The sequence below is a fragment of the Taeniopygia guttata genome, chromosome 19, assembly GCF_048771995.1.
Source record: "Taeniopygia guttata chromosome 19, bTaeGut7.mat, whole genome shotgun sequence".
Taxonomy (NCBI): domain Eukaryota; kingdom Metazoa; phylum Chordata; class Aves; order Passeriformes; family Estrildidae; genus Taeniopygia; species Taeniopygia guttata.
In genome coordinates, this window is record NC_133044.1 from 2,799,742 (window position 1) to 2,827,262 (window position 27,521).

The following is a 27,521-nucleotide window of genomic DNA, read 5'->3' on the forward strand; positions in this document are numbered from 1 at the left end:
GATCTGGAAACTGCCTCCGTACAGAACGGAGTATAGCCGGCTTTCCCCAGCTGACGGCAGAAAAATCCCCATGATTATGGATAGCTTTCTCCCAAGGTTTTCTACTCCTCTTTTCTCCCCGGTCTGAGAATACATGGTGTGGTTTTCTCCATGTGCGGTGGTTTTTTTGGAAGGGTGAAGGGGGTGGACCACCTCTCTTTCCTTGTCCCTTCTTGGCAGAGGTTTCCCCATTTACCAACCCTCACGGGGGAGCATTTCAATTTCAAGCCCCAGCACAATCAACCACAGGCAAACCCCCCTCCTTGCTTTGGCACCAGAGCGTGAGACATTTCCCCCACCGCTCTCCCTCCTCAGCAAGCTGCTCTCCAGATGGATGCTCGTGTCTCTCTCTTGTCTCTTCCCTTCTCCTGTCCCGGCCAGAGGCAGAGGGCACAGAGCCGAGGATTCCTTGGGGCGGGGGCAGCTGCTGTGACCCCGGGATGTTCAGCACCACCGAAGTCCTGAACTCTTTTGCCTCGGGGACCCCCCCTGTCCTCGCTTCCCTCCCTCAGACCCACACTGGGGGTCCCCTCAACGCCACACTGGAGAGTCGCTCAGCCCCACATTGGGGAGTCCCTCAGCCCCACATCGGAGGGTCCTTTCAGCCCCACACTGGGGAGTCCCTCAGCCCCACACTGGGGAGTCGCTCAGCCCCACATTGGGGAGTCGCTCAGCCTCACACTGGGAAATCCCTCAGCCCCACACTGAGGAGTCCCTCAGCCCCTCACAGGAGGGTCCCCTCAGCCCCACACTGGAGGGTCCTTCAGGCCCGCGCCCTGCCCCGCTCCCCTCAGCCCGGCACTCACTACTTGTAGAGCTGTTGTAGGCAGAGGTCCAGGCACTCGCCCTCCACCTCCTCCTCCGTGATGTACTCCGAGAGCGGCCGGGGCAGCGAGGGCAGCGGCGGGGGCGGCGGCGGCGGGGCGGGCGGCTGAGGGTCGCCGGCATCGCCCTCGCCGCCTTCTCCCTCCTCCGTCTCGGCGGCCGCTGCTGCTTCTCCCTCAGCCCCGGGCTCCTCGTCAGTGTCTCCCGCAGCTTCGGCAGCAGGAGCGGGGGCCGCCGGCTCCGGCTCCGGCTCGGGCTCCGGTTCGGGCTCCGGCTCGGGCTCCGGCTCTGCCCCGAAGGGCCCGCGGAACTCGCCCAGGAACAGCTCGAGGAAGCGGCGGTAGGTCTTCTCCTCCGCGCTGCCGCCGCCACCGCTGCCCGAGCCGCCCGCGGCCATCGCTTCGCATTCCCGGCCGCCCGCCGGCGGATCAGCACTGCGCCCGCAGAGAGCTCCCTGCCCGCCGCCGCCTCCTCCTCCTCCTCCTCCTCCTCCTCCTCCTCCTCCTCCTCCCTCCCGCCCGCCGCCTGCGCGCGCGCTCCCGAGCCGGGCCCGCGGGGCCGCGCACGCCGCGGGGGGTGAGGGGGGGCGCGGCTGGGCGCCGGGAGCGCGCGCGGCGCTGAGGGGGCCCGGCGGGGTCCGGCGGCCGCCCGAGGGGGCGGCTCGGGCCGCGGCGCTGGAAGGGGGAGCGGGAGCGGCGGCAGCCGCGCCGCTGTGATGAGTCATGCGAAGGCAGCCAGACGCGTAGGTTCCTCACAGGAACCCGGAGGAAACCTGAGCGCACATCGCTCGTTACCTAATCCCTGCCTCCTTCGGGGCTTCCCTGGAGCTTCCGCCGCCGCCGGCGCCTCCGCGGCTGCCGGAGGGTGCGCGGGGCCGGGCGAGCCCCGCCGTGAGGGGACGCCGCTGTCCCGCCCGAGCCGCGGCCAGGAGCAGCCTCGGAGAGAGGGTTTGACATCGGAGAGTGTTTGCGTGAGGGGAACTAGCCATGAAAAAGGAAGAGGGTAGGTTTAGTTCAGGTGTTCGGGAGGAATCCTCGCTGTGAGGGTGGTGAGGTCCCGGCAGAGGTTGCCCAGAGAAGCTGTGGGTGTCCCATCATCCCTGGAAGTGTCCAAGGCCAGGTTGGATGGAGCTCTGCACATTCCGGTTCAGTGGAAAGTTTCCCTGCCCATGGCAAGGGTTGGAATAGATGATCTTTAAGTTCCTTTCCAACCCAAACCATTCCATGATCCTGTGATAAATTACCTATTACACAATATCTACTCATTCCATGTTCTGGCAAAGGAGAATTTGTGAAAAGCTGAAGATGCTTCGCCAACTAAAACGACAACTTGTCAGTGGGAGACAAACTGTAGTGAATATTCTCCTGCTGTCTAATAAATGTCTTTCATTTGTGAAAGGCATTTTGGCTTGTTTTATTCATTGCTGCTGGAAAGCTATTTTCAGAGCTATCAGGTCCATAAATACAATTAATGAACAGGTATAATTGCCACACATTTAAAATAGCTTGTACACATGGGAGGGAACGATTTCCTTAATGTGAGATATACCTTGACAAATGGCCAAATCACGAGCCTCATGTGCAAAAAGACCCTCAAATTTTTATCTATTGTAGCAAGTATCTTGCTGAAACCTGTTGTTCTCTGCATTGTAGCAGTTAGCTCTGCATGTCAGGGTGCTCCTGTAAATCTGTCTTCTGTTTGGTGAATTATTTCAGAGCCAAACTAATTTTAGAATATTTTCAGCAACTGCATTGACTGATCATATTGCGATCTTGTGAATATGGAAAAGCCCTGAGAGTTAAAAATGTGATTGTCACAGTTAGTCTTATTCTTTCACAGCTGACAGTGACAAAAAATCACACTACTTGTCCTGGAAGGTTATGTCTAGGCAATATTTTTCTTTATGCCATTTCTTTATTTTCAATTTAACACTCATTTATTTAGCGAATGCCAGGTGGGTTTGCAGGGTAAGAAACAATGAAGGGTAAGAAACACTGCAGTTCTTTTTGAGCAGAGAGCTCCCAGTTGCAGCTGATGATGTCATTGCTGGATTTTGTTTTTTATTTATTTTATGTTTGTGTGTTCTGCATCATCAGTGAGTCACAAGCCCCAGGAGGATGTATATCAATGCAAGTATCACAAAGCAGTTTTAACTTCATTATCAGTTGTTTTTCACTCAGAATCCAGAGGCAGTTGGAATTTCTTAGAAACTACAATCCAGGTAATCTTAATGTAATATGATCTGAATTATAAAAATTCTTCTTATTACAATGTCTTAGGGAAATCATAGCTAATTCAATAAGATGCAAGATCAGCTTCATGTTTTATGGAAAACAGCAATTAAAACTATCTAAGAAGAGATTCAAAAGCATTTAGGCAACCTTTTCCTGTAATTTTTGTTAATTTTATATATATATATTTAGTTGTTTCAAGCAGCACAGAAGAGTATCTGGGAGTAATACCTACTCTGTTTCATGTAGAAATGTTAAAGTTACCAGATGTCCTTGATTCATCTTGGCAGTCCCCATGTGCTTTTCATCATTTGTCTCGTGGCAGAAGACACTAATTAAAATGAAATAGAGTAGAACTCCACGCTCAGGACACTTTGTCAACTTTTGGCACTACGGTCAAGCCGGGATTGTTTTGCTCTGATATTAAATAGAGAGCTGATGGCTCCAAGCCATGCTGGCATTTGTTTGTGAGAGGGAAAGGTGGAAAACCATTCCCATTAAGCTGGAACACGGAGCATACGGTGGCAGTGGGTGGTGTGGCTGAGCCAGGCAGGAGGCTCTGCTGGCCCTGCTCTCTGTGGGGCCACTGGGGTGCCCAGCTCCCCCAGAAGGAGCCACCCTGCCCAGAAAAGGAAGCTCTGAGCACCCACTGATCCCTCAGAGCGTGTGCTCGGTGCTGTTATGAAATGTTTGGCGTGTTCAGGAACTCTGGGAGCTAAATTTAGAGTGCCTGGCTGTGCTCTGGATATCACTGGGTGGATGGTTCCTATGGGATGAGGGGAGGTGGATGGAATAAACTCACAATTCCCAACGTTCTGAGTCTGAGACCATTGGAAATCATATGGAGAATAAGGCTTGCACTTGATGTGAGAAGGAAACACAGGTGTTTGCATCATTTTCAGCTTAATCGTATTGCTTTTTGTTTAAAAAAAGGACATTTTGCAGTATTGTTTTGGAAGAAATCTGTTTCATTTTAGCCTTAAAATGATGCCTTTCTCTTTTTCATTCGCTGTTGAGTAATAAGCAGGGTTTGAACAGGCCTCGGGGAGGTGACCTGAATTGTATGGAGGGCAAAAAGAAGTGCTTTTTAATTCTTTGTAGCCTTTGGAAGTGACTCCTGTGCACTGACAAACAGAAGACAGGTAGGGTCATGAAGAATGCTTTGGCAATATTTAACATACATGATACATGATCTGATACCATACAAAATAGTTTAACGACAAAAATCCAATGGTAAATGGATTTTTAGCCAGGCTCCCTCTTCACACTAGAGATCTTTCTTTAAAAAGTAGAGTGTTTTCAGTAAACCTGAATTAATGGTAGCAGCTGTATTCAGTTTTAATAATTCCAGTTGCTTAAGACTAAAGACAGTGAGAATTTGTAAGGAATAGAGCAAGAGGACTCTTGCTGACAGAGTCAACATCCATCACACTGCAGTTCATTTTCTTAGGTTCAGTCTGGTCAACTGCAGCTTTGAAAAGCTAAGTAACTTCTGTCACCACAGTTTTACTGGCTCCTTGACCATAATAAGGATTTTTTGGGGTGTTTCTAAACATTCTCTCTTTTTCTTTCTCTCCTTTTTTTTTTAATTTTTGAGGTCAAGTCAGATTTTCCAGATTAATAGTCAAAGATTATTCTGAAATATCCCCATCCATTGCAAAACACAGGATTTTGGGCCTGAATCCCACTTCCAGCTGTCATGGAAATTTCCAGTCCCATCCCAAAGGAAAATTCCATTTTCAGCCTTCCATTCAGACCCCTGTTTAGGAAAGGTTGTGCTTTGAATTAGTGTCTCTCTCAAATCCCATTGATGAAGCTCATTCTAACTTCTTTCAACAGCCTCAAACCCTATGCTTGAACCACAAATACTTGTGTTCATTTCACAAATTAATGAATGAATGGCTTTTAAAGAGATAGATTTATGTGATGGAACACATTTACTATCAAAAGTGTAGTAAGGAGTAAGTTTATCTAGTAAAAAAAAAAAATGTTATAATCTCTTATTGACACTCTGCACTTTATAGACATTATTTTCTTGCTAAGGAGACAACGTGTTCTTTAGCCCAAAACATTTTAATTTAGTAACATATATGATACAAAAAGAATTACTAAGCGAGTGTAGTTGTAACTGTGTTGCTAAAATTGCAGCAGTTCACACTAAATAAATTAAGAGTATTAGAGGGATATGTGTCAGAAATTTAAACCTCCAAAATAATGGAAGCTGAACAAGTATTCAAACGCATATTCATGACCTTTGAGAAAAACATCCAGACCCAATTAAAACCATTTGTTAAGGTCTGTAGAGTTTCTTTTTTTACTTTACTACTATATATGTTATAAAATATTTTAAACATTCCCCCTTCTCGTTGTTTGAAACTTAAATGTGATTTTTTTTTTTTTAAATATCCCAATGTGTCTTTGGCTCCATTTAAATCAATGGCAAATAATTATTGTAAAAATGAGCAGTATTAGTATAATTCTTGAAGTCTGACTTAGTAAAATGCAGACTTTTCTATGCATTATTTGGGCACATAATCTAACATTATTACTGCTTGTGTGATGATGGAACTATTGGTTTTAATGCCATTTATTATTTCAATAGATGGAGTTCAAACTGTGTAGAGCTCAGGCTCTCTAATAGATAGCAAGTGGATATTGTAGGAATATTTCTTGCTTGTGGGAAGCAAGACAGGAGCTGACAGTTTAACAGTGGGTGCATTTGTGGGTGAAATTCAGTACTGGGAAAGGGGCCAGTTCCCGGTGATTTCATTCTTCAGGAGAGAACATTAATGCAGGCATCTTGCTGCAGCCAAGGGAAGGCAGCTCCCCTGACCCTAATCATCCCAAATGAGTGCATGGCCAGCAGCCACGAGACACCGAGTGCCCAGCCTGGGGAGCAGCAGAGGGAAGCCCGGAGCAGGGAGCAGCTGGCACCGGTTCCTGGAGCCGAGGGGCTGCGGAGGAGGAGGGCTGGCCAGGCTGCTCCCGGCCGCTGCCAGCGCCACATTCCCCTGCAGCCAGGCTCCCTGCGGAGCTCTTAGCACGGCCCTGCTGCTTTGGGAACACAGGCTGACCCCCTGCTTCTCATCCTTTTAAAAAACTGTTATTTCCCTTCTGTAATAGTTGTGTCACTGCCATGTCAGCGCTCTGTTTATTCTATTTCTCTCAAGGATAAGAAAGCATCAAACCATGCTTCTAAACTTAGCACATTTATTTCATGTAGAATTATTATGTGTTAAAACAGTACAACACATCTTCATGTGCCTTTGTAAAGAATTATTATCCTGAGCATGGTAAAGACAGTCTCTTTGGAGAAGCTGGAGCACAATGACTTGCCCTTCCAACTTCTCTATCTCCTTTTGTTCAGGACAAGGGTGGAGTTCAAACAGCATGCAGCAAGGATTTCACCTTTGTTGTTAATCCATGAAATACCTGAGAATAAATACGTTCCTAAATTTAGTCCCCCTGTAAAATAACCAAAGGAACTGAAATTGAACAGGAAAATGGTTGTTATAATTTAAACATACTTTTCTCAGCTCTGTATTCCGCTCAGGTTAGTGGCCAAATCTCCTTTCCACATGAGGCAATCTCTTTGTGACTGACTTCAAGAGGAGACTGATTTCCTACCTTGAACCTTGGCTACACCTTTTTATCACCAGTTAAGCTATATTTTCTCCATGTTTTCTACAAATTACTCTACTTAGAGGCTTGCTGGTTCCTCAGTATTTCATAATGGAAAAGGTGCAGAACACATCAAAACAGGAACAAATAAATTGTTATTTTCCCTGTCCAAACTAAAGAGTTTCAAAGCAGGACTCAGGGCTTGAGAATTCTCCTGTGACCGCAGTGTTTGCCTGTTGCCAAGGCCCGTGGTAGGATCTGGATTCTTGTTGTGGTGACAAAATAAGTTCCTCCACCACAAGTAAATGTCGTCCCCACAAAATGGAATAATTTCAAACTCAGCATGACAGTTAAAGCCCTTGGCTTTCAGCAGACTGGGACTTAAGCAGCAAATCAAACAACCCATTTTCTTTTTGATGCAGTGCCATGAGGTTGGCTACTTAGAATCTCACTTTTTGTGCAGAAATAAAATTCTCTTCTGCCCCTCGCTGTTGGGCACTGATGCTGTGACATGCATGAGAATTCCAGGCACATATGGGAAAAAATCAACTTGCCATGGAAGATTTACTGGTGAGGCAATGGTCACATTTTTTCATTCTCTGCAATTCTGAGCCTGGAACAGCTTCCTTGTCTCCAGCAGATGAGAACGAAATCTGGCTCATTTAATCTAATTTTGTCTCCGCCAACAGATCCTTCTCTCAGTTCTGGTCTGCAGAGCTGATTTTTATAATAGCTTCAATAGGAAAAAAAGAGTGAAAAATTTAAAAATCTCAGCGTAGAGAGCCTCCAATGTTTCCTCTGGACATTTTGTAACTCCCACTGTTAACCAGTAACTGTGCATCTTTTTTATTTGAATAATGATGCCCATAACACTGGAAGCTCTAACATTTACTCGCCCAAGACCATTTATCTTGTTATAACAGGATCAGCATCTCAGCTGGGGCTTCTGGATGCTACTCTACTACAAACAAAATTAAAACCACCAGTCAGCTGAAATTAATAGTATATGGGAGCCACACTGTTATTCTGCTCACACACGGAAGGACGTGTGGAGGGTGTTAAATCCCAGCACAATGCACTGAGAGAAATGGATTTTTCCATAATTACCAGACCCCTTAGATAGCAGCTATCACCAGGAACCAGGAGAGCTCCTGAAAATATTGCTCCAACATTCCTAATGGATGGTTTTCCTCGTGCCTACGTAGGCAAGAGCCCCGGTGCCAGCTCCCCCCTCCTCCTGCACTGCAATACGTAGGAAGGCTTTATTCCCAAACGGGAGCGTTTGCTTGCTGACATCACATGCGCTAGGATCCTTTTGTTTGCCTGTGTCTCCTGCATTGAAATGTTTGTCTGAGTCACAGATCCCGCTGCCTCCCTTCCCCTATGTCATGCTGCTTACTTCAGAGCTTCTCCCTGACTCACAGTTTTTAAATTTTGACACAGCTCAGTTTGCTGCATGGCAACTCAATATTTTTCCCTTTAATATTTTATTATGTAATTTTTATCTAAACCCTGTAATGATGCAAAAAACCACTGCCCCCTTTTTTTTTTTTCAGCCTTTCTTGAATAAGGAGATTTTATGACTCAGATTCAGCACTGAATTTTGTTTCAAGGGAAAGTCAGTTTAGTGTATACTAAATAAAAAATTTAAGATAGTGACTCCCACAACTCGAATTCTCCATTTAGCTGCTGGCTGAGTTTCCTCAGCTCTAACGTTACTGAGTGCTCTGCCAAAAGGGGTCATCTCTGTGCATGTGTACAAACACTTCTCATAATTGAAGTAATTACTATTTTGCAGTGCAGCACCTTTCTTCTCCTCTAATAATCTCCTTGATTTGTTTTGTCTTAATAAAAAAGAGGACAAAAAGCTGCTGTGCTTTCAGTATACATTCATTTTCTGGGTTTAGGCTCTGGAGCTGCTGATATTGCTGGTACCTAAGTCTGGATTTCCCCTTTATTACAGCCACGAACAAAAGAGATCCTGATTACAGCAAGAAATGAAATGAAGAACGTGGAAGTCATGGCTGTGCAGCAGTTTGGTTCAAACCTGAGCCACGGTAAAATATTCCCACTTACTGAGAGAGAAACATAAAATTACTGTGCTGGATTAAATCCTTTGTCCTTCAGATCCAGCCTTTCATCTCTGTTGTTGCCACTACAGGACAAAGGAGAAGTTCAAAGCAGAGCTTTGACTGTCCTTGACCAAGGACTTTGCGGCAGGTGAGGGCTAAAGCCCCACTCTGGTGTAGCACTGAAAGCTGCATTTCACTGCCTGTGTCCTGCTCTGAGCCTGTGCTGCATCCAACCTCCTTAAAATTCAAGTACACACAAAGCCAGATGACTGATCCACATGCCTGTCATTAAATGTGCTGTGCTAGAGGCTCTCATTTCATTGTCTTTTTACCCAGTGTGAAAAGATGGAGCTGTAGCCCCCACATCCACCCCCCCTCCAAAATAAACCCAAACAAAAAAGCCCCAACCCCAAAGCTGAAGCTGCCTCTTATAGAAAACATAGATTTTTATTATAAAAGTACAATTATGCCATATACAAAGGATTTTTACGCCATAGAAATTTGCACGCTGCAGTCTTAATATCAAAATAAAGTCCAGAGCAGGAACTGAAGTTGAGTCTCTCAGACTGCCTTTGGCTGCACGTTCACTCGGCCACTGCTCTCCTGCAGGTCTTTAACATCCCACTTTGGAATCACTGTTGCTTCTCCTCCTCTGTCCGTGGCCTTTTCCGAGGGTTCAGCTCAGTCCCTTCTGTGCTGGGAGTGACAGCTGGAGGCTGCACATCTCGGAAGCCATGGGACTGGAAGATGAAAGGAAAATCATGTGCTAGGGCTTGTAGTTATAGAAAGCATGAGTAACCAGTTCCCAGAAGATCAGAATGAAGGATCATGCTGCCATTCATTCGGGATGAGCAGCCACAGAATGTTTATAGACCAGGTTAAGCTCAGCACTGCAAACTTTACAACACATGTGCCAACTCATGTCTGCTCATTTTGTTTTTTAAAGATATTTTATTTTCACCAACCAGGCTATCACTTTCATTTTACTGTTTATCACCCCTATGGCTATGAAAAACTGCTTCTCTGTATATTAACTTATGTTGCCTATTTAAATAAATCAAAAGACAAATCCATCAGCTCCCACAGAAGCAAGAAGATGACTGGATTAATTGCCTCAGTCATTTTCAGAAACAAAACTGTGAATTTCTACAACCTAGGATATTTTTGTTCCATGTACCTACTTAATGAACTGAAAACATCAATGAGACATTGTAAGGGAACAGCAGAGCTGAATCTGTCTCTAGACTGCAAAGACTGTTCCAGCATAGTAATTTATGGGACACAATGGGATGAAAACCTTTGACTGCCAAAACCTAAATGGAGAAGTGAAAACTACATGCTGCTACTCAGGAGAGTGCTTGAAGTGATCTATCTGGCCTAGCACCACTCATATTTTCTGTTACTGTAGCTCACAATTTAATTTTTAACCATTTTAAAATATGAAAGATCTCAAAGTCAGTTAGTTAAACATATTATGGATGCAGATGGAGATGATGAGATGTTGTGTGAAGCCTGCAACTCTCTGACTTCCCATCTCCAGCCAAATGCTGTGCAGAGAGCACTGCTGACAGCTCAGTGAACACTCTCAGTGCAGACTTAGCAAGGAAAAGGCATTAATCAGAACACAAAATTGCTCTGCTGATCCAAAATGCTCAGGGAGAGTCAATGTGGGGACGAGAGCATTTCAGGAACGCTGACATTTTGAGATGGTGCAGTGTGAGGAAAGCAGAGGCAGAATTACCATTAGAGGTGACTCTTCCCAAATGCCAGTGTGTCCCACACCGAGATCAATCCCAAATCCCAGCAAAACGTCTTGTCTAAGTCTCCCATTCCTGTATTTCTATTTCTGAATGCCTCACCTCACCCAGCCTGGGCTTTTTAAAGGAACAAACAGCAAGAGCTGCTACAAGGGCAGGATCTGCACAGCCCCTCTGCTATTTATAAGCAACTCAAGTGTTATTCTAAGGAGCATAATGGGGAATCTTCAAGTTTAATGTTTCACTACATCTAATCTCTGCCATTTCCCTGAGGCACAAAGGTGGATCTGTAGCCAAGTATCCACTTAATCCAGAATGCTGACTCCCAGTGAAAGCATTCCAAGGGTTAGAAGGGCCAGAACATAAAGCAGGCTGCCCAGGATGGATGTTTTGCACTTGGCTATAGGCAGGCACCTTGAAAATACAAGGATTTTGTGTGTATTTGTGAGGTTTGGTAGTGGCTTTCACATGGTGAGGATGTGGCTGCTGGAACCAAGGACAAAGCTCAGTCTTTCATTTTGAATTGTTCCTTAATGTCTTCTGGATTTCACACCCTCTGCAGCAAGCCTGGCAGGGGTAGATGTGTTTATTACCTGAGCAGTGCTCCCACTGCTGGCCTGGCAGACCCTCCACAGATCAGGGAAACACAACTCCTACCCAGAATTTAGATCCTGCGTCTCTGTCTTTCACTATGAAATAATCAGGTCACATTCCTGGGAAATTCAGGTGAATCAGCCGAGCTACTTACTCCCTTGTGCATAAATCAATTGCCATTTCTATACTCTGCATTTAAGAATGAATCCTTATCAGCCTGTGGAAGAAAGGATTTCATGGGAGAGGAGTTCCACAGCCCCCTCAGAGTGGTGACTGACTCCAGTGTGCTGGAAAGGACAGGGATAAAAAAAACCCTGAGCTCACTCATGAATTTACACATTTCATCAGCTCACGGGTACGGAGCAGCCACTTTGCCAGTGGAACCCATGCACCTCATTTGCCCATTTCCGAGTCCTAAGGAATGATTACTTTTTAAAATAACTTTCTTTGTTGTTGTTCTTTGCTGGTTATGGAAACACTGGACATGTGTTAACTTTCAGTTTAACTATTGAATGAGAAATGATAACAACAGATTGTTATCAGACCTGAATTTCATGAAATAAATTGAGATAATACAATTTCTTACTAAAAGAAATCATCTGCTGAAGCAATTCATCAGGATTAAGGGAAAAAAACACAGCGATAATCTTAAATTTTCACTAATCTTTGATTAGAATTCACTCTTAACTCTATTTCAAGATAGTGTACATTCATACAGAAGAGGGCATAGCTGTTTTATGATGCCTATAAAACTGAAAGAAAAAGGCAATTAAACAGAGATAAAATTCATCTGTTTGTCAGCTGGAGAAAAAAGGACTCACATCACATGATTCCAACAACCTTGGGATGCAGTCCCACTTCCCCTTCCAGTCTTTATAAAAGTATATATTTGCAGGATTTCTTCTGTCCAGGTAAATACATTCAGGAGTAGGGGGGGAAAAACCTGATTTCTGTTTGAAAGTTTGAGAATCTCATTTGATGACAGCATTAAAACCTGCAGAAAATGCTATGGCAACGTGTTTCCATGAGGACACGTAGCAAATAGTTATGGAATTGTACCTATGGATGTAACATTTGAGGATGTAAGAACTGAGTGGTGCTGTCTTTTTAAACCTAAATACAGCTTAGACAGCATCTCTTCTCATTAATATGTATCTAAGCACTCCACAATAGGAAATAATCACAGGATTTAACTAGGGATGAATAAGGACTCCAGCCATAAGCTGGAAGCTCCTTCTATGATACGGACAGAAGAGAAAAATCTGTGTATATTGGCTGTAGGGTCAGTGTAGGATAAACACAGCCTGGGTTATACCACACATAAAGCAGAGATGGGGAAATACCTATGGAACAAAAGTCTGGAAAGGCCTCTGGAATATCAGGTTTAATTCTGGTCATCCCCATCCTAAAAAGAGGAAAAAAGCCACCTGAGAAACCACACCCTACCTGACCAGGGAGACAATGGCCCAGGTTTCCCAAAATGCAGCTCAGATTGTTCTTGGTTACGGCACTTAGGGTAAAAGTTAACTTCAGGGGCAGATAAAATAAGCAGCACCAGCAGCAGAACAGATGGGGACAGGCTGCCTGAAAAGTTTGATCTGGAAATCAAAAGTATTTTAACTTTGAGTAGACAAAATGCTAGGTCACTTTTCTAAAGAGAAAAAGAGCAAATTACCCCTAAATCTGGAGTTATCCCAGTATTACTGCTTCCCTTCAGAAGGCAGCTGAAAAGCAACACTAAGAAATCAGACCATTCTGAGATGTGTCTGAAATTCCTTTCCAGCTGACAGCGTGCTCCCCCCTGGGAACGTCCATGCCCACAGGAACACTCACTGTGATGTGATAGGCTATGGTGGACTCCTTCTGACTCGGTGATTTGTACAACGTGGCCAACCTGGTAAAACAAACCCCAGGGAATTATGATGAATTAATACAGTAATAAAAATTCCAAATAGCCCAGTGACCAGAACCAAGTTTTCCTACAGTACCAGTGGAATTCTCAGGGATGTATTTTCATATAGGTCATTCAAAATGTGGATTCCCATCCTTACATGACCCGTCAGCTCAAACACAATCTAGACCTACTAAAAAGAGTGAATGATTAATTAGCCTTGTTTTATCACAGTATTTGATGACATTTTTGGAACAATATCCATCATGAATTAATTCCAAATGTCACTTTCTTAAAATGCAAACAAAAAAGGTTTTGAGCACACCTCTTCCCTACTCCATTAATCACTTGTTCTTTGACCTCTCAATGATGTGAGAGACCTTCAAGAATTCCAGTACTTCTATGGAGGCTTTTTCCAGAGATTTCCCAAGCCTGTCAATATAACCCAGAGGCTGGAGATGTTCTATTTCTAAGCCTGCCCTTGCCACTGACACACAGCACAACCTTGAGAAAATAGTTTCCCTTTTATTTCTCCTCTGACACTTCCCTGATTTGCTGCATTTAGACTCTAAGCAACACACCTTGATTTGTGTTCTACAGTAAATGCTTGCATAATATAGAGAGAAAATTGCACAGCAGCTCAAAAGGAAAGGGGTTTTCAACCCTTGTCAGTGCTGCACCATGCCCACCTCCCCAAAACTCACACTTACATAAGCCAATCTAGAAAGTGTTCTCCTCTCTGCAGCAAGACACCCTGCCAAAAATCCTGTTAATTATTTTTGGGGGGTTTTTTCCTCCCTGAGGTGCCATTCTATTAGAAAGCACGTAATTACAGCCTGAGGAACGCTGCCACTTCATGTTAGCTACACAGGGAATTCCTCAGAACACTCAAATGCTGGGTTATACTTGACAAAATTGCCCAAATCTGGAGCTGCAGAAGCCAGGCTTTCACAAGAGCTCAGCTGGAGCCTCTGACTCAACAGGATCTTTTCTCCCAGCAAAGAGAACCCTTAGAATTAAGCTCTGACATTTTCAGGAGTGGAGAGAAAGGAAACAGGTATCAGACTTGGCCAAAGCACATTTTTTAAAAAGGCAAATGGATCCTCAAACGATCACTGTGCCTTAATACCCTGATCTAAAAACAATAAAATCCACAATGGATCAGCTGTAGGTAGCCTGTGCAAAAATTAGGCAGCATTGAGCTAGTTCTGCTTGTACAGTTGTATCCAGAATTGCTGTTTCTGCAGGCCCCACTCCATGTTAGCTGCAGATTTACATCAGTAAATAAGCCAGGTTTGTCTCTCCTTGGCTTGCGTTCTGGGACTTCTATCTGCAGCCTTCCTAGCTCTGTTGCAGAAGAAAAAAGTTCTTTTCATATATAAAATTAACTTTTGTTCACTCTGTAATCATTATGTTGATGCAACTTGTCCTAAAAAGACTGTTAACTAATCAGTGATGTTAATTTAATTCCAAATTAAACAGCCTGCTGTAATCATCCTGCATTGCCTTCAAACTTAGAATTTAAAAACAAAACTCCCCAAGAAAGTGTCACTGCATTTTTCTTTCAAATTCAACAAGCAAAACACTGCACAACAACATTCTAGCACCATTTTTGCTCACTGTTTCCACAAGATTAGGGAATTGCAGCACAGCTCCTTAATCTCAAGCTGCTGCATGGTGATATTACAATTAGGACAAATTTAACTAACCAGGAAAGAGAAATGACCTTGCAATATAAAGAGGGGAAACAAAGAACCAGGCAACAGAGGAGGTCTCAGTGCAACAAACAGAATTTCACACTGTTTTTTGGAAGATTCAGCCCCTGAAGCTCAGGGTCAGCAGCCTGTCCTGGGGGTTACAGGCTAGGTGTCTTTAAAGCTGCCTTTGGCATCTCTGGAAACACTGAGTAAAAAAACTCTTCTCAAAGAAAATATAGTGGCTACAACCAACCATGGAGGAGTGGGAGGTTCTTTATAATGATACTGTTGAAATTGCACCTCTTCAGAGTGAGGCATACAAATCACCTTGTAACCCACCAGCTTAATACTTGCACTATGGCAAAAATTCACATTAAAATGAGAAGAGTTTTATCAAAAAATAAACAACCCAACCCTATATTGCAAAATGCAGATAGCAAAATAAATTTTCTACTCAGGCAGCAGATCCTAAATCCTTGTGTCTCAACAACTGCCATGAGGATGTTACACTTTTATAAACCATGGCATCTTGTCAGGAAGAACCCACCACGGTGGGGAGGAGGAGCCTGACAGTTCAGCCCACACTGTCCCAGCCTAAATGAGAAAATTCCCGAGCCTTGGGAGCCTGGGATGTGGCACAGCAAGGCCAAGAGCCAAATTCAAACCCCTGCTTGGCCCCCATGGCCCATTTGAAAGATTCCCCAGTGCCATATTTGTATTTGTGTGGATTTTCCTCACATTTTCCCTCACCTCTGACTGTTGTCCCAGTGGAAGATTAAACGGATGGTGGCAGCGTGTCCCCAGCTTTCTCCTGAAGAACACAAAATGACAGATCATTATCTCTTACACTACCACCATCAGCAAGCTGAAATGAAATTAATCTTCAAAAAACCCCTGTGATTAAAACAAAATATGTCTTTCTTGCAGTGATGCACCACATCTTTTTCCTACTTGCAAGGATTTCACAACAAATAGACCTAAAAAGGAATAACCTCTGTAGTCTGTGTGTTTTACAGAAATCTTGATGCAATACTTCCATATTTGTAGAAAAATTTCCTGGATGCCCAATAAAGCACAGGTACTAGAAAGGTCTTGAAAACAGAGGCAGCTTGAAGAAGAGATTTGTCTAATTACTACTGAAGAAGTCTGGTGAGGAGGTCTAAATCCTACTTCAGAACTGCGATATTCTGTCTCTCAGGCATAATTATGAACAAACATCAGTCCCTTTGGGATGCCAGCTTTGGGAGAAAGTCAACCATTATTAAAGCATTAAGGGCCCCTGAAGCAGTCTTCTGCTTCTGACAGCAAAATGCAAAATAACACAACCTGCAAGAAGCAGGGAGGTGTGGTGGAAAGAGAGAAGGAAGTTTAGAGTTTTATCTTACTCCAGGGGCTCAATCCCAATGTTTCAGCTCGCACCTGACCACAAGTCAATGTACAGACATCTTTATTGGGTGCTTTTTCCTCTGTTTATCCCTGTCAGCACTCCAAAGATGGATTGCAGTTTAAACCAGTCAAGTGTCCCCTGTGCACCTGCTCCTTGCTGCCCACCCCTCCCTGGCCTCCCTCACATCCCCAGACCCTCATGCCCCCTGTGCTCTGGTATTTATTAGAGCACAGAGAAGGAGAAAAAATGATCCTGCTGTAATGAAGACCTAGACCCTTTAGGCATCTCGCCAGATCTTGCTCCACTACATCTCAGTTGAGATTAAAGATTTTGGCTCTCAGAAACGGCTCTGAGGCAGAGATCAAAACACATTTTACAACGGCTACAAATTCCACACCAGCAGATTTCCAACTGCATTGAATAGGAGTGAAAAATGCAACTGTAAAATGAGATATTTCTGAGTTGAACTGCCTGTAGATTAATATTTGACCTCCTTTCTAAATATATTTAGTAGAAATGTCTAGGAACACCCAGCTTAGCTATCACTAGTGGGAAAGAAAGCTGTCCCCTTCATAAAGCTCCTGACTTAATACCTTGCAGCATCTGTGCTTTTTTCTTTTTTTTTTTTTTTTCCTCATAATTAAGATCTTCCCTTCTGCTCAGGAGCTGAATAAGAGTTTAGAGATTAATGCTTTCACGAAAAAGCTGTTTCTCAGGCTTACCAATCAATGGGGGGAAAAACCCAATTTAGTGATTTTACTTGGGGGTTTGCTGTTCCTTTGGCTACACCAAACCATGGAGCAGTGGGAGGTTATTTAGCCTTTATGATGAGGCTTTTGAAAAACCATCTCTTCAGAGTAGGGCATCAAAACCACTTGGTTAAATATTTTCCCAACTGGTACCAAGTTGCATTTTTGGAAGAGTTCACACTGCTCAGTTTAACAATACTGTGGTCACACACGCTGGAGAGAGTCACAGTCAGCTCCACAGGAGGTCATGTCAAATTAATTGTTTGTGAAAGAAAATATGCACAAGGCAAGGCAGGATATCTGGGACTTATAAACTCCCCTGAATGTCTTCACATTCTTTACTGTCCCCATGACTCAATAAACACAAGAGCTCCCAAACAATGCTGGCCAGTGAAAAAAGACAGACTCTATTAGCTTTAATTGAGTTTGTAGCCAGAAAGGCTGCCAAAAATAATCCATCAGAGAGCAAGAGGCAAAACTGACAAAAAGGGTCAGATCCTGGGAGCTGGGTCTGCCTGCACAGCTCCAAATTCCATGTTCTCCCCATTCCTGCAGGAGGTGGGCTGTGTTTGTTCATTTTACCCTCTAGCTCTGCCAAATGGTTTGGTGCTTGTACAGACTCTGGGAACATCTTTGCCTTTGTACTGTCCCCTTCTCTCTCCTCTTCAGAGCAAAAGAATCATTACTTAGCTCGCAGAAACTGAAGAATTTGTGCCCTTTAAGTGAATCATAAAATAATCCAATGCTACAGCCTGAAATAAGATTTAAATGCTGAACTTTTCCTTAATTTGTAGAAATCTCCACTTCAGAACTATTTTATTTTCCCCTGTGACTGCAGCAGAAAGGCATGGATGAGGTATCTGCTCATTACAGGGCAAAATGGAGCAGCCTGCAAAAAAAAATCTTTAACCTGGCTCAGGGCAGGCTGTGCCTGAGGATCCCCCACAGAACTTCCCTCTACATCATAACTGCAGAGAATTCCAGTGATACAGCAATTATGAAATGCCTTTGCAAATAATTAATGGGACATGTTCAAGGGTAATGGGAAAATAAACAATTTCAACTGTTTGGGAGAGGCAGTAAAGGGTTCTCAGGGAATTTAGGAAATTGCAGCTTAGTTTGGGGTATGCAACCATTAAGCTAGGTTCTTTTTTGAGTGATTTAACCTTCTCCTCACCACATCCCTGCTAGAGGTTTACAGCTCCCAGGCACATTTTTGGATGATTTCTCTTTGTACATAAAGCCAAAGGAAAGGAACTCATATATCAATTTTCAACTCAAAGCTCAACACTTACCTAAAGCAGGTACCAACGTGGATTGGCTTTGTCCAATCCTTGTTGTCATTTGGTTTGTCAGAACTACCTGAAAGAGGAAACAGAAGCAAAAAAATAAGATAATCTCTTGGAAATCAGCTTACTGGTAGGAGGTAAGAGAGGGAATTTTCAAAAAAGCTTTTACTGGTGAAGCAGTTACTAAGGGAAAACTCTTGGCAACAGTAATGAAGAGAAACTTCATTAAGGTAAGGGGGCCTCATCTTTTCAAAACAAATTAAGAGTACCTGCAAAATGTATTTTTGGTTTGAATGAGAGATTTCTTTAATTCAAGACTTTAAAGAAATCTCAATCTCTCCCTCCCCAAGGGAGAAAAGCTCCACACAACTTATTTATCCCACAACATTTGTCCTAAATGTTGTCTGGATCTATGTTTAGCTGCAGCTGACTTGCACTGGCCCTCCATAAGGAGCCAGCTCTCAGTCCCTGGGGTAAATGAACTTGGTGGTGCTGTTCACAATGTGCATTAGCCTGGTGATTAACTGAATTTCTGTGCCTAGTTGTCTAAAAATGCACATGTGGGTACAACACAAAGCAGAATGGAAGTGAACAGACAGAGAGGGGGAGTGTTTTCACAGCCCCAGTCACTTGTGGGAGGCTCACAGACAGTCTAGGTTAGATCCCTGGCAGAAGTGGGGGTGGGTGAGACAGAAAAGAGCCAGGAATATTAATGACAAAGTTCATTAAAAATGAAAAATTGTACCCATCTAAGACCCTAGAGAGTTCCATTGTTTGACATGCTCAGAGGATTCTTGTTGGAGTACTTCAGAAAAGTATGTGAGAGCAAAGAGTTCCACTGAGCACACCCTGAAACAATGACACAGCTGAGAGCCCGGCACAGATATTGCACATTTTAGAGAAGTAACTCATCACAAGTGCATGCTAACAGCCCCAAATAGGCTCCTCATCTCCCTGCTGGGGAAGGGCTGGGCATCCTCACTCCGAGTCCAGCTTTAGGATCTGTCTTCCTACCATATTAGAGCATCCAGAGCAGCCTGACCAGCAATCCCTGGCATGCAGGCTGGATTTAGCCTGCTCACAGCTCATGGAACTAACTCAGACACCACTAACAAGAGGGCCAATCCAAGCAAAACCATTCCTCAAGCTCTGATTCCTTTAGCAAGAGTTTATTTAACAACTTTGTACTAAACTGCTGCCTGGTTCAGAAGAAATGATTTCTACATTTTATCCTCGACCAAAGAAGAACATTGTCCAATGACAGCAGCTGCTGTTCAAGGTCACCAGATGTCAAACTGTGGGGGAAAGCACTCATGAAACCTGAGGTTGTGCAGATCTTGGAACATCATCTCCCTGGTGCCCAGAGCAGCAGGAAGGAGCTCCACAGCTCAAATCAGGACACTTTGGGAATGCTGGGCTCTTCCCTTCTCACAGCTGCCAGAGGAAGCACAAGAGGAGTTTTATTTTTAGCAGCTCGGAACAAAAGCCAACTGCGTCAGAGAGTTGTGGGCGACAAGGTCACAAGTCACCTGGACACTGTTAGAGACACGAACACCATTTTGAGGGCTGGGGAAGCTCCAATTCTTGAACAACGCTTCTCTGAGCTGTCAGAGACTTCCAAAAACAACTTCTGGAACAGCTGCAGCTTCCCAGTGCCATCTGCTGGCTGCGGGTCTGCTGCCTCCAGTCAGTGACGTAGAAACAATGCCCAGGAAGGAGGCTCTGGGTTTCCATGGATGCCAGAAGAGAAGGCCAATCCAGCAGATAGTGGTTTTCCTCCCTAGGAATGCTAATATTTATTTTTAAACAGTGAGTGGAAAGTTTGTTGGAACTGCTGAATGCTCCCAGGTAGTTTTGTAGGTAAAGTCAGCAGAGGAGCATTCCTTGTCCAGCCAAATCATTGGAGATGATGGCAAAGAGCATTAGAAATGCAATGCTACCACTTAATTAAGATCCACAGGAGACTATTGATGCAAATCTTACTTATTTTTGCAAGTCTAGGATTATCCCACCTTTTAGGTGTTTTGCCTTTGTGATCCCTCTATATTCACCAATTAAACTAGCAAGAGTGAATGCAGAGAGTATTACTGCAGCTTTATTTTGCTATTTAGAGACACATTTCCTTAATTCTTTGTAAAAAAATGTAGCATCTTTGGGGATGGAAGCCTGTCCTGGACTTACAGCTGCTCTGTGGTCGTTGGCTATGATGATGAGCTGCTGTGCCAGCCCGTTCAGCAGCCTCGTGCGCAGGGACAGGTCCTCAAAGTCGTGGCGGAAGGGAAAGGCAATTCCATCAATCACCACCAGCCGGACCTAAAGGCAGGAGGAAAGATAAAAAACTGCCATTACTATCCTATAAAAAAATGACAGAAAGCAGCAAGACCTGTTTTTAAGTGCACTGGAATGTTTTATTTCATCCTTAGGTGAACACGACTGGCAAAGCTGGACTTAAGCCTTGCAGAGGAGAAGCTGGAGAAAATAATCATTAAACAACAGAACTGTACTTCAGCCAGCTCTCCACAAACAACAATTAATTCACCTTCTCCCTCAGAAATTAAATCCCAATCAGAATCAGAATTCAGGCTCCCTGGAGTCACTGCTGAGATAACTCAGCTGTTATCAGTGATCTGTCTTGGAAACACAGAGTTTAACAGATGCCTAAAGGCATTCCAGGCACACTGCACTGGAGCTGAGGATCTATCTTGCCTCAAGATGTTTGCTTTGCTGAATTATTTCTTTTGTAGCAATCATTAGCTGAAGTCAGAGCACGCTGCAGCTGCTGGCTCATCACCCTCAAGACACTGTATAAACATTAGTCTGGGATTTTGATTTATTCTAACTTCATTTGTTGTGGCTGTTTTGATGACCCAAGTCTGAAATACAGGAGGGAGATGGATGGTCTAACAGGGCCTGCATATTCAGATGCCACTCAAATCCCTGGTGTCTATAAGTTCCTGCATTACTGCACAAAATAACAAAGTGGAAACAACACAAAAATCCTGATTTTCTGCATTACTGATTTAATTCATTACTGGGAAGCCTCTTTACGACTGGAATATACAAGCCTGCACAGACATCACTGTGAAATAGTCCTGGGCCTCCAACTGAAAAAAACCCCTTAATTTGCAAAAGAAGATTAAATAGTTGGGATTAAAAGAAGACATTAATCATATTCCCATTTTCCCTCCTTCCTACAAATTATTTTCCACAAATCTACATTTTCCTCAGGTATCATGTCTTTAGGAACAATGAGTTTAACAGCATAAACATGACTCATGCTAGACAGGAATGTATACATAATTATATAACTTGACTATCACAAATATGTCCAGGCAGGATGCAATTTAGTTAAATTTCTCCCAGAGAGCAGACAGCAGAACTTAAAGTATTTAAAGTGTAAAGAGAGGTAACACCTGCCTTGTCCATGCCAGCTTGGCTCTAGTAGACCTTAAAGAATTAGGTTTTTTACTACAAGAATATTTTCTAACAGTCTTTCTCATGTTATTAACAAGATCTCAAACAAATTCATATTTCTAAATGGCACATTTGGACCTCTAACTCTACATCTTTCTTATCTCTAAACTTCTACAACTTTTCCTCTCTCCTAAAAACCCTGAAATCTGGAGGCTTCCTGTGGTCCCAGACTGGGCTCCAGAGGGATCAGACTAATTTTAATGAGAGCTGGACTGCAATGAGCAATCTGTCAAGTCACTTCTAGCCTGTCCAAGGAATCAGCAGAAGGTCTTGTGGTTCTCCTGCAACCTTCAGCACTTCAGGCTGCAGGCCAAGCCCAGATAATCAGCACAGATGGTTCCAGGGAGCTGCAGCCCAGTGGAACTGTGCTAATGAAGCCATGTACTTTCCAGAAGAGCAAACACAACCAGGGCACCGTTAGTACCTGGCAGGGAAAGGGAAATACCAGACTACACTGAGCACAAGTGAGGCTCCCATCTGTGTTTTCCAGAACATGACAGCTCCCATAAATGAAAAATTTTGGAATATATGCAAAAGACATTCTAATTCAACACTGATTTTTGCTCTGATAGAACAAGGCACAGTCATATTTCCCAGATCCTGACAGAGAGTGATCTGCAGTGCAGAACCCAGAAATCTGGAGGGGAGGTGGTGAAAATCTGCCTTACAATAGCATTTTTCTAAGACATTAGGTACTAAGAAACTTTCTGGCTGCAGTCCACCCAAGAGTCAAGCTGCAGGCTCTGGTTGCTTGTAGCAACAGAAGATGCACTGAAAAGAAGGAGAGTCACTTGGATGGTGCAGGATATTTCTGGTCCTCAGTGCTATTTTAGGGCAAAAAAAGTGGCACCAAGGCTTTCTGATGGTACCCTCATGGTCACCACACACCCCTTGGCTGTGAGGAGCAGTTCTGTGCTGATTCACAGCTCAGTGCTCACAGAAATGGAACATGTGGCAGCACAGACCCAGTGTCCTCAACTCAGAGTGGAAATCAGGAGGATGGCAACAGCAAATTATTCTTGAGAGTAATTGGGATGGGAACGAAAAGGCAAACAAGCAGAAGGCTTTACATTTGTACTCTGCTATCAGCCAATATTTTACTGCCAAGCTGACGAGGTACCAAGGTGTTTACTCCTGTTACTACAGCAGACAAAAACTCTTCAGCGTGAAGATGGGTGACACCTCCTGACAAGCCTGCAACAAGCCTTACCTTGGAATGCTCTGACAGGAATTCTGGCAGGAGGTAGACCTGGGCCAGCAGCTCTGTGTAGTCACGACAACGGAAGTAATAGATGTGAGAGAGGATATTTTCCAAGGAGAAAGTCTCCAAAGCTTTCTGATGATCTGAGAACAAAACAAACAGATGAGTAAATGAGTCAGAAGTCTGTACGAGCATATTGTTACTTTCATCATCCCACCAAACCCTGCCCTCCACACATAGCAACAGCAAAGCCCCCAGAAACAGAACGGGCAAGGTAAGGAATGGGGAAACATATTTTCCATCTGGCTTGAAAGTCAGGAAGGTGGTGAGCAGATGCTATCCCAGCATTTGCACACAGACACACTGGAGCCTCCAACGGAGGCCTCCAACAATGAAAAATTTATTTCTGAAGCAAGAACTTCTCCAGTAAATCATTTTCAAGCCAGAACGCCACCAGAGGACATCAGGGACTATTAATCATCCCTTGTTTAATATACAGGCAGTAACTCATTTAATACAGTGTCATTTTACCTCAGTTCAAACAGAAGTTTGGTGCATAAATTCTCCATGAGTAACACAAAAGTTGTGTCCTTATCCTCAAGAGACTGATGACTTAGAGAATAAAACTTTTATTAAAGGCAGCCTGGCTATATTGATTTTATGGACGAGCTGAATTCCAGCTACGGTTTTACTCTATGGGCCTTCAGTAGCAATACTACCTCATAAAATTCTGCTTTTCCTCTTTTCTTTCCCTAACTGTTCCTGTGTTTTGAAACAAAACATTCAGTTTTGCTCAACAGGTGCAAATATGATCAATAAGGTGCTGCAAATATGATAATTAAGGTGCTGAAAAAAATTGGAAGGAAAAGAGGAAAAGAGTAAGGTCAGACATCAAAATCCCACATGCCACCAAAAACCCCCAAGATCAAAACATTCACAAAATCACCATGTAGAAAAATAATTATTTTTGAAGTAGCCCAGCTCAGTTTGCTCCAGACACAGATGTAGTTCAGGGTTTGATACACAGAGGTGGAAATAAAAAGCTGTCAGCAAACACTCCAAAAGCAACACTGCAGCCTACGAGACACTTGTTTCACTCCATCCTTGCCTCCTCCAGAAAAAAATGACTTGGCAACGTACCCTCTTCTTGCTGAGCCTCAGCAATAAGGTGGCAGTGCTGCACACAGGCGGCTGCAATGTCCACCACTCTGTCCACCATAAAACTTCCCTCGGTGTCAATGAACACAGCTTCTCCAGCAACGCCCCCGAAGCACTCCGGGATCTGGACATCCACTGCCAGCTGCATGCTGCCATGGGAAACAGAAATACAGATCAATATTTGCATCCCAGAGCTGTCCCTGCTCACTCCTGGAGTGATATTCCTGCTGAGGAACACACAGGACAGGGAGCAGTACAACCATTATTGTATTTATAATGCTGGAGAAGAATCAGACATTGCAGTCACGACAAGAAGGAAAATGGACTAATTTCATAGCTGAGTTAAACAAAAAGTGATTCTTGGTTGCACACAAGCCACGGGACAATGAAATACCACAGCTGTGTTTTGCCAACACCGGGTGCTCCGCAGATCTCGGTGATTTTTGTCAGCTGCACTCCACCTCCCAGGATGTTGTCCAGTGCTGAACAGAAGGTGATGATGAAGCCCTGGCTTTGTTCTTCTTCCAGAAGCTCCAGGGCTGTGCACTTTCTGGTGCTACTTGATCCCTCAGCCGTCCTTGCGTGCCCATGACATTCCTGCCTCACCACCTGCAGCGCTTCCAGCGCCTCTTCCTTGGAGATCCCAATTTCTAGAGAAGCCAAAAGCACAAAACACCATCTTTATTTAATAAGCAGTGACTGATTCCGCAGCATGACACAAAATTATCCATACTCACCTTCTCAGGACAACGTGCACACAGCCCTTGTACTAACAACATGATTTTCAAATTGTTACTGTCATAGATAATAAAACTATTGATAACCAAAATCCCAGACTGGTTTGGGTTTGAAAGGGATGTAAAGACAACCCAGTTCCACCCCTGCCATGGACACATAGACACATTCCACCATCCCAGGTTGCTCAAAGCTTCATCCAGCCTGGCCTTGGACACTTCCACAGATCCAGGGGTATTCACAGCTTCTCTGGGCACCCTGTGCCAGGGCCTCACCACCCTCACAGAAAGGAATCACTAGATACATGCCTTGAAAAAGGCAATTTTCTAACTTCAAATAGGCTTATTTTGCTTCAATCACCTAGTAAAAAGAGGAGAGATGAGCCTAACAGAATCCCTTCGTTTTCCTGCATCCCATTGACATCCATCAGTGTCAGCCGATCTTTCACCATTCGCCTATTTTCTTTTATTATTCACTGTGCCCATTTCCCGGAAGCCTCACTGGGGTGCCCCAGGGGCCGGGCCGGACAAGGGGGAAGGGCCCGGAAGATGCCGGGGAGGCCCCGCGGGGCCGAAAGCCGCCGGTACCTTTGCTCAGGCCGCAGGGCCCGGTGTCCAGCAGCTCCTGCGCCGTCTGGAAGCCGGCGGCGGCGAGGCGGGCGCGGAGGGCGGGGGCCAGCGGTAGTGTACCCACCTCCCGCTGCATGGAGGCACCGGGATGCACCGGGACGCACCGGGATGCACCGGTACCGGGAGGCACCGGGAGGCCCCGGATAGCTCCGGACACGATCGCTGCCGGGCCCGCCCACCGGGGCTGCCCCTCACGGTCCGGCCCCGCCCCTCACGGTCCGGCCCCGCCCCTCACGGTCCGGCCCCGCCCCGGCGCGAACCGGGCAGGCGGTGGCGGCGCTGCGCATGCGCGCTGGCGTTCCCGCGTGTCGGGGCCGTTCGGCGGCGGGTGAGCGGATCCGTGTGGGCCGCGAGTGTCCGCGAGTGTCCGCGGGCTCCGGGAACGGGCTGGAGCGGGCAGGCCCCGCCGGGAATGCCGCTGGGTGTGTCCCCCTCTGTGTCTCAGAGAGACCGCTGCTCCTGGCAGGTTCTATGGTCTCCCGGTTGTCGCCTCTCCCGTCCCCGCTGTGCTCCCGCAGCGGCCGGTCCGAGAGGATTCTGTTAGGGAGGGTAGTAGGTTGAATTCCCCTTCCAGCTCTGGATAGTTCTGCAGGAGGCAGATGTAACTTTAAGTACATTCTGAAGTTCAGAAATAAGTTATTAAGGTTGAGGTGCTTTGCAGCTTGATGGTGTTTCCTACCTTTTCCCACTTGTGTTCAGGAAAGAAGATGGCTCATCCCATCCCTCTCCCATTTCCATGCCCAGTCAAGCTTGGCAGTGTAAAAGGAGACTCCCTGGAAGCTGAACTGCATGACTATGTCAGGGAAGGGAACTATGTGAAAGTGAAGAAGCTTCTGAAAAAAGGTAAAAGCTAAGTTTAGACAAGTACTGACAGAAAATATTTCCTTTCTCCTCTGTTCTTTTATTTCAGGTAAGAAATAGTCAGCATACTGCTTGTAGAATCCAGTTCTCTGAGTGAAATACATTAACAAAATGATTTATAGCTGCCCTTTTCCATTAAGTGGGAATAGTTCTCAAGTCAAAAAATGTATTAAAACAAGTTAGTTGAAAAGAAAACTAATCTTTTATAAGTAAAGGGCTCATGAGGACATAACTGAGGCATTGTAAAACTAAAGTTCTGAAAGACAGCTGTAGGAATATTCTCTTTAAATGGGGTTTTATTCCGTATTGCCAAATGCTCAGGGTACTGTTCAGACGTTAAGGATTTTGACAACCAGATTTGTAGCCGCATAGGAACAGAGAATTTTGTACACGGAACCAAACACTCGGTGCGGTTTTATTTCGGTTTTAGAATCGCGGATCTCGGTGGGTTGCGCTCATCCAGGGCGGGGCTGGGCGTGGCCGGCGCTGCGCTCTGATTGGCCGGCGGGGCCAGAACATGCAAATCAGGGCGGCGCATCCCCACCGGCGCCACGCGCGGCCGTTCCGCGGGGCGCGGGCGCTCCCCCGGGGCTCGGGGCGCGCTCCCGCGGCCGCGGCGGCTCGGCGGGGCCGCGCCCGCTGGTTCCGGGTAGGGGTTCGGGGCTCGCCGTGCGCTGGGCGCGGGTGGCGGCGTTGGGCGCGGGCGCGGGCGGTGGGGAACAGTTAAGACTATACTTTCAGGGATCATTTCTGTAGTTGGTCACTAGAGGAGAGTGATCTTCCCTGATCGGCGTCACAAGCCACGAGGAGGAGCGAGGTGTTCTCTCCTGAGCGCGAAGCGGGCGGGCGGTGCTGCCTGCGCAGGGGCCGCCCGCCATTGATGACCGTTCCCGGCCCCCGCGGCGGGGCTCGGGAGGGAGAGAGCACGGGCTGAGTGGTTTGTGGCCCTTTTTTTATTGTGGTTAAAGAAAGAAAAGCAGCAGCGGAGAGGGATGGATGGATCCTTACCCCGGATCGTTTCCTCCTCCCGTACACACCTCGCAGCCAGGCTCTCGCTGCGGCAGCCCGCAGTGGGTGATCCCCGGGGATGGCACAGCAGCCACACGGATTTAGGCTTTGTGAGGGTATTCAGACCAACGGGATTCTCGACCCATCTCTTAGTGCAGGGCAAGGGGACTTTGTTTTTAAAAGTGTTTCCTCTGATGAACGGCGATGGTCAGAGAGTGACACGGAACTAAGGGGAACCTGTTCCGAATTTGCCTTTCTTCAGTTTTGGAAGCCCGTGTCAGTCAGGCTACAACTTCTGATGGG

The 27,521-nt window shown here is 45.3% G+C and overlaps 3 protein-coding genes, 1 long non-coding RNA gene and 1 other non-coding gene across 10 annotated transcripts in view; 3 read left to right on the plus strand and 2 right to left on the minus strand.

The window, feature by feature from the left end:
• Nucleotides 1–1,340, minus strand: part of PPM1E (protein phosphatase, Mg2+/Mn2+ dependent 1E) — a 58,241-nt gene extending 56,901 nt beyond the window's left edge. Inside the window, exon 1 of one of the 2 annotated variants that reach the window (XR_012058698.1) lies at nucleotides 846–1,327. Coding sequence is in view for 1 of the 2 variants with exons in the window: in XM_030288114.4 (XP_030143974.4) it covers nucleotides 846–1,261 (416 nt within the window). In the remaining variant the exon portion in view is untranslated. Of the gene's footprint in view, nucleotides 1–845 lie in introns of both variants that reach the window. The other variant, XM_030288114.4, reaches the window with a different exon arrangement.
• On the plus strand, nucleotides 1,322–9,093 carry LOC115497717 (uncharacterized). The gene is made up of 4 exons (XR_004369501.3): nucleotides 1,322–1,866; nucleotides 2,961–3,085; nucleotides 4,113–4,237; nucleotides 8,680–9,093. It is a non-coding gene; the product is annotated as an uncharacterized lncRNA (long non-coding RNA).
• A 123-nt stretch (nucleotides 9,094–9,216) lies between these two features.
• Nucleotides 9,217–25,547, minus strand: RAD51C (RAD51 paralog C). 4 transcript variants are annotated; one of them, XM_072937336.1, is made up of 10 exons: nucleotides 25,308–25,547; nucleotides 24,380–24,635; nucleotides 23,968–24,134; nucleotides 22,837–22,970; nucleotides 20,334–20,465; nucleotides 18,159–18,225; nucleotides 15,478–15,538; nucleotides 12,973–13,033; nucleotides 12,483–12,544; nucleotides 9,217–9,528 (listed from the first exon to the last, which is right to left on the minus strand). In XM_072937336.1, the coding sequence occupies exons 1-9, from the start codon at nucleotides 25,423–25,425 to the stop codon at nucleotides 12,524–12,526; spliced, it is 1,017 nt and encodes a 338-aa protein (XP_072793437.1). In that variant the 5' UTR covers nucleotides 25,426–25,547; the 3' UTR covers nucleotides 9,217–9,528; nucleotides 12,483–12,523. The 4 variants fall into 4 exon arrangements, with proteins under 4 accessions (XP_072793437.1, XP_072793436.1, XP_012424153.5 ...); XM_072937335.1 differs by lacking the exon at nucleotides 12,483–12,544 and adding an exon at nucleotides 12,815–12,863; XM_012568699.5 differs by lacking the exon at nucleotides 12,483–12,544 and having other exon boundaries at nucleotides 25,308–25,546.
• A 234-nt stretch (nucleotides 25,548–25,781) lies between these two features.
• The window catches only part of TEX14 (testis expressed 14, intercellular bridge forming factor), a 31,413-nt gene continuing 29,673 nt past the window's right edge, over nucleotides 25,782–27,521 (plus strand). Inside the window, exon 1 of one of the 2 annotated variants that reach the window (XR_005982171.2) lies at nucleotides 25,782–26,192. Coding sequence is in view for 1 of the 2 variants with exons in the window: in XM_072937334.1 (XP_072793435.1) it covers nucleotides 26,015–26,192 (178 nt within the window). In the remaining variant the exon portion in view is untranslated. The remainder of the gene's footprint in view (nucleotides 26,193–27,521) is intronic. The other variant, XM_072937334.1, reaches the window with a different exon arrangement.
• LOC115497843 (small nucleolar RNA U3) lies at nucleotides 26,936–27,149 on the plus strand. Its single transcript, XR_003963420.4, has one exon. It is a non-coding gene; the product is annotated as a small nucleolar RNA U3 (small nucleolar RNA).

Excerpts from the sequence above, each read along its gene's own strand:
- RAD51C (XM_012568699.5), bottom strand. The coding sequence starts at position 25,425 with ATGCAGCGGGAGGTGGGTACACTACCGCTGGCCCCCGCCCTCCGCGCC. Across the intron at positions 18,226-20,333 it reads CCAACGACCACAGAGCAGCT|GTAGTTCTGACAAACCAAAT; the intron begins GTAAGTCCAGGA and ends TTCCTCTTTCAG. Across the intron at positions 13,034-15,477 it reads CACTGGGACAACAGTCAGAG|GTTGGCCACGTTGTACAAAT; the intron begins GTGAGGGAAAAT and ends TTGTTTTACCAG.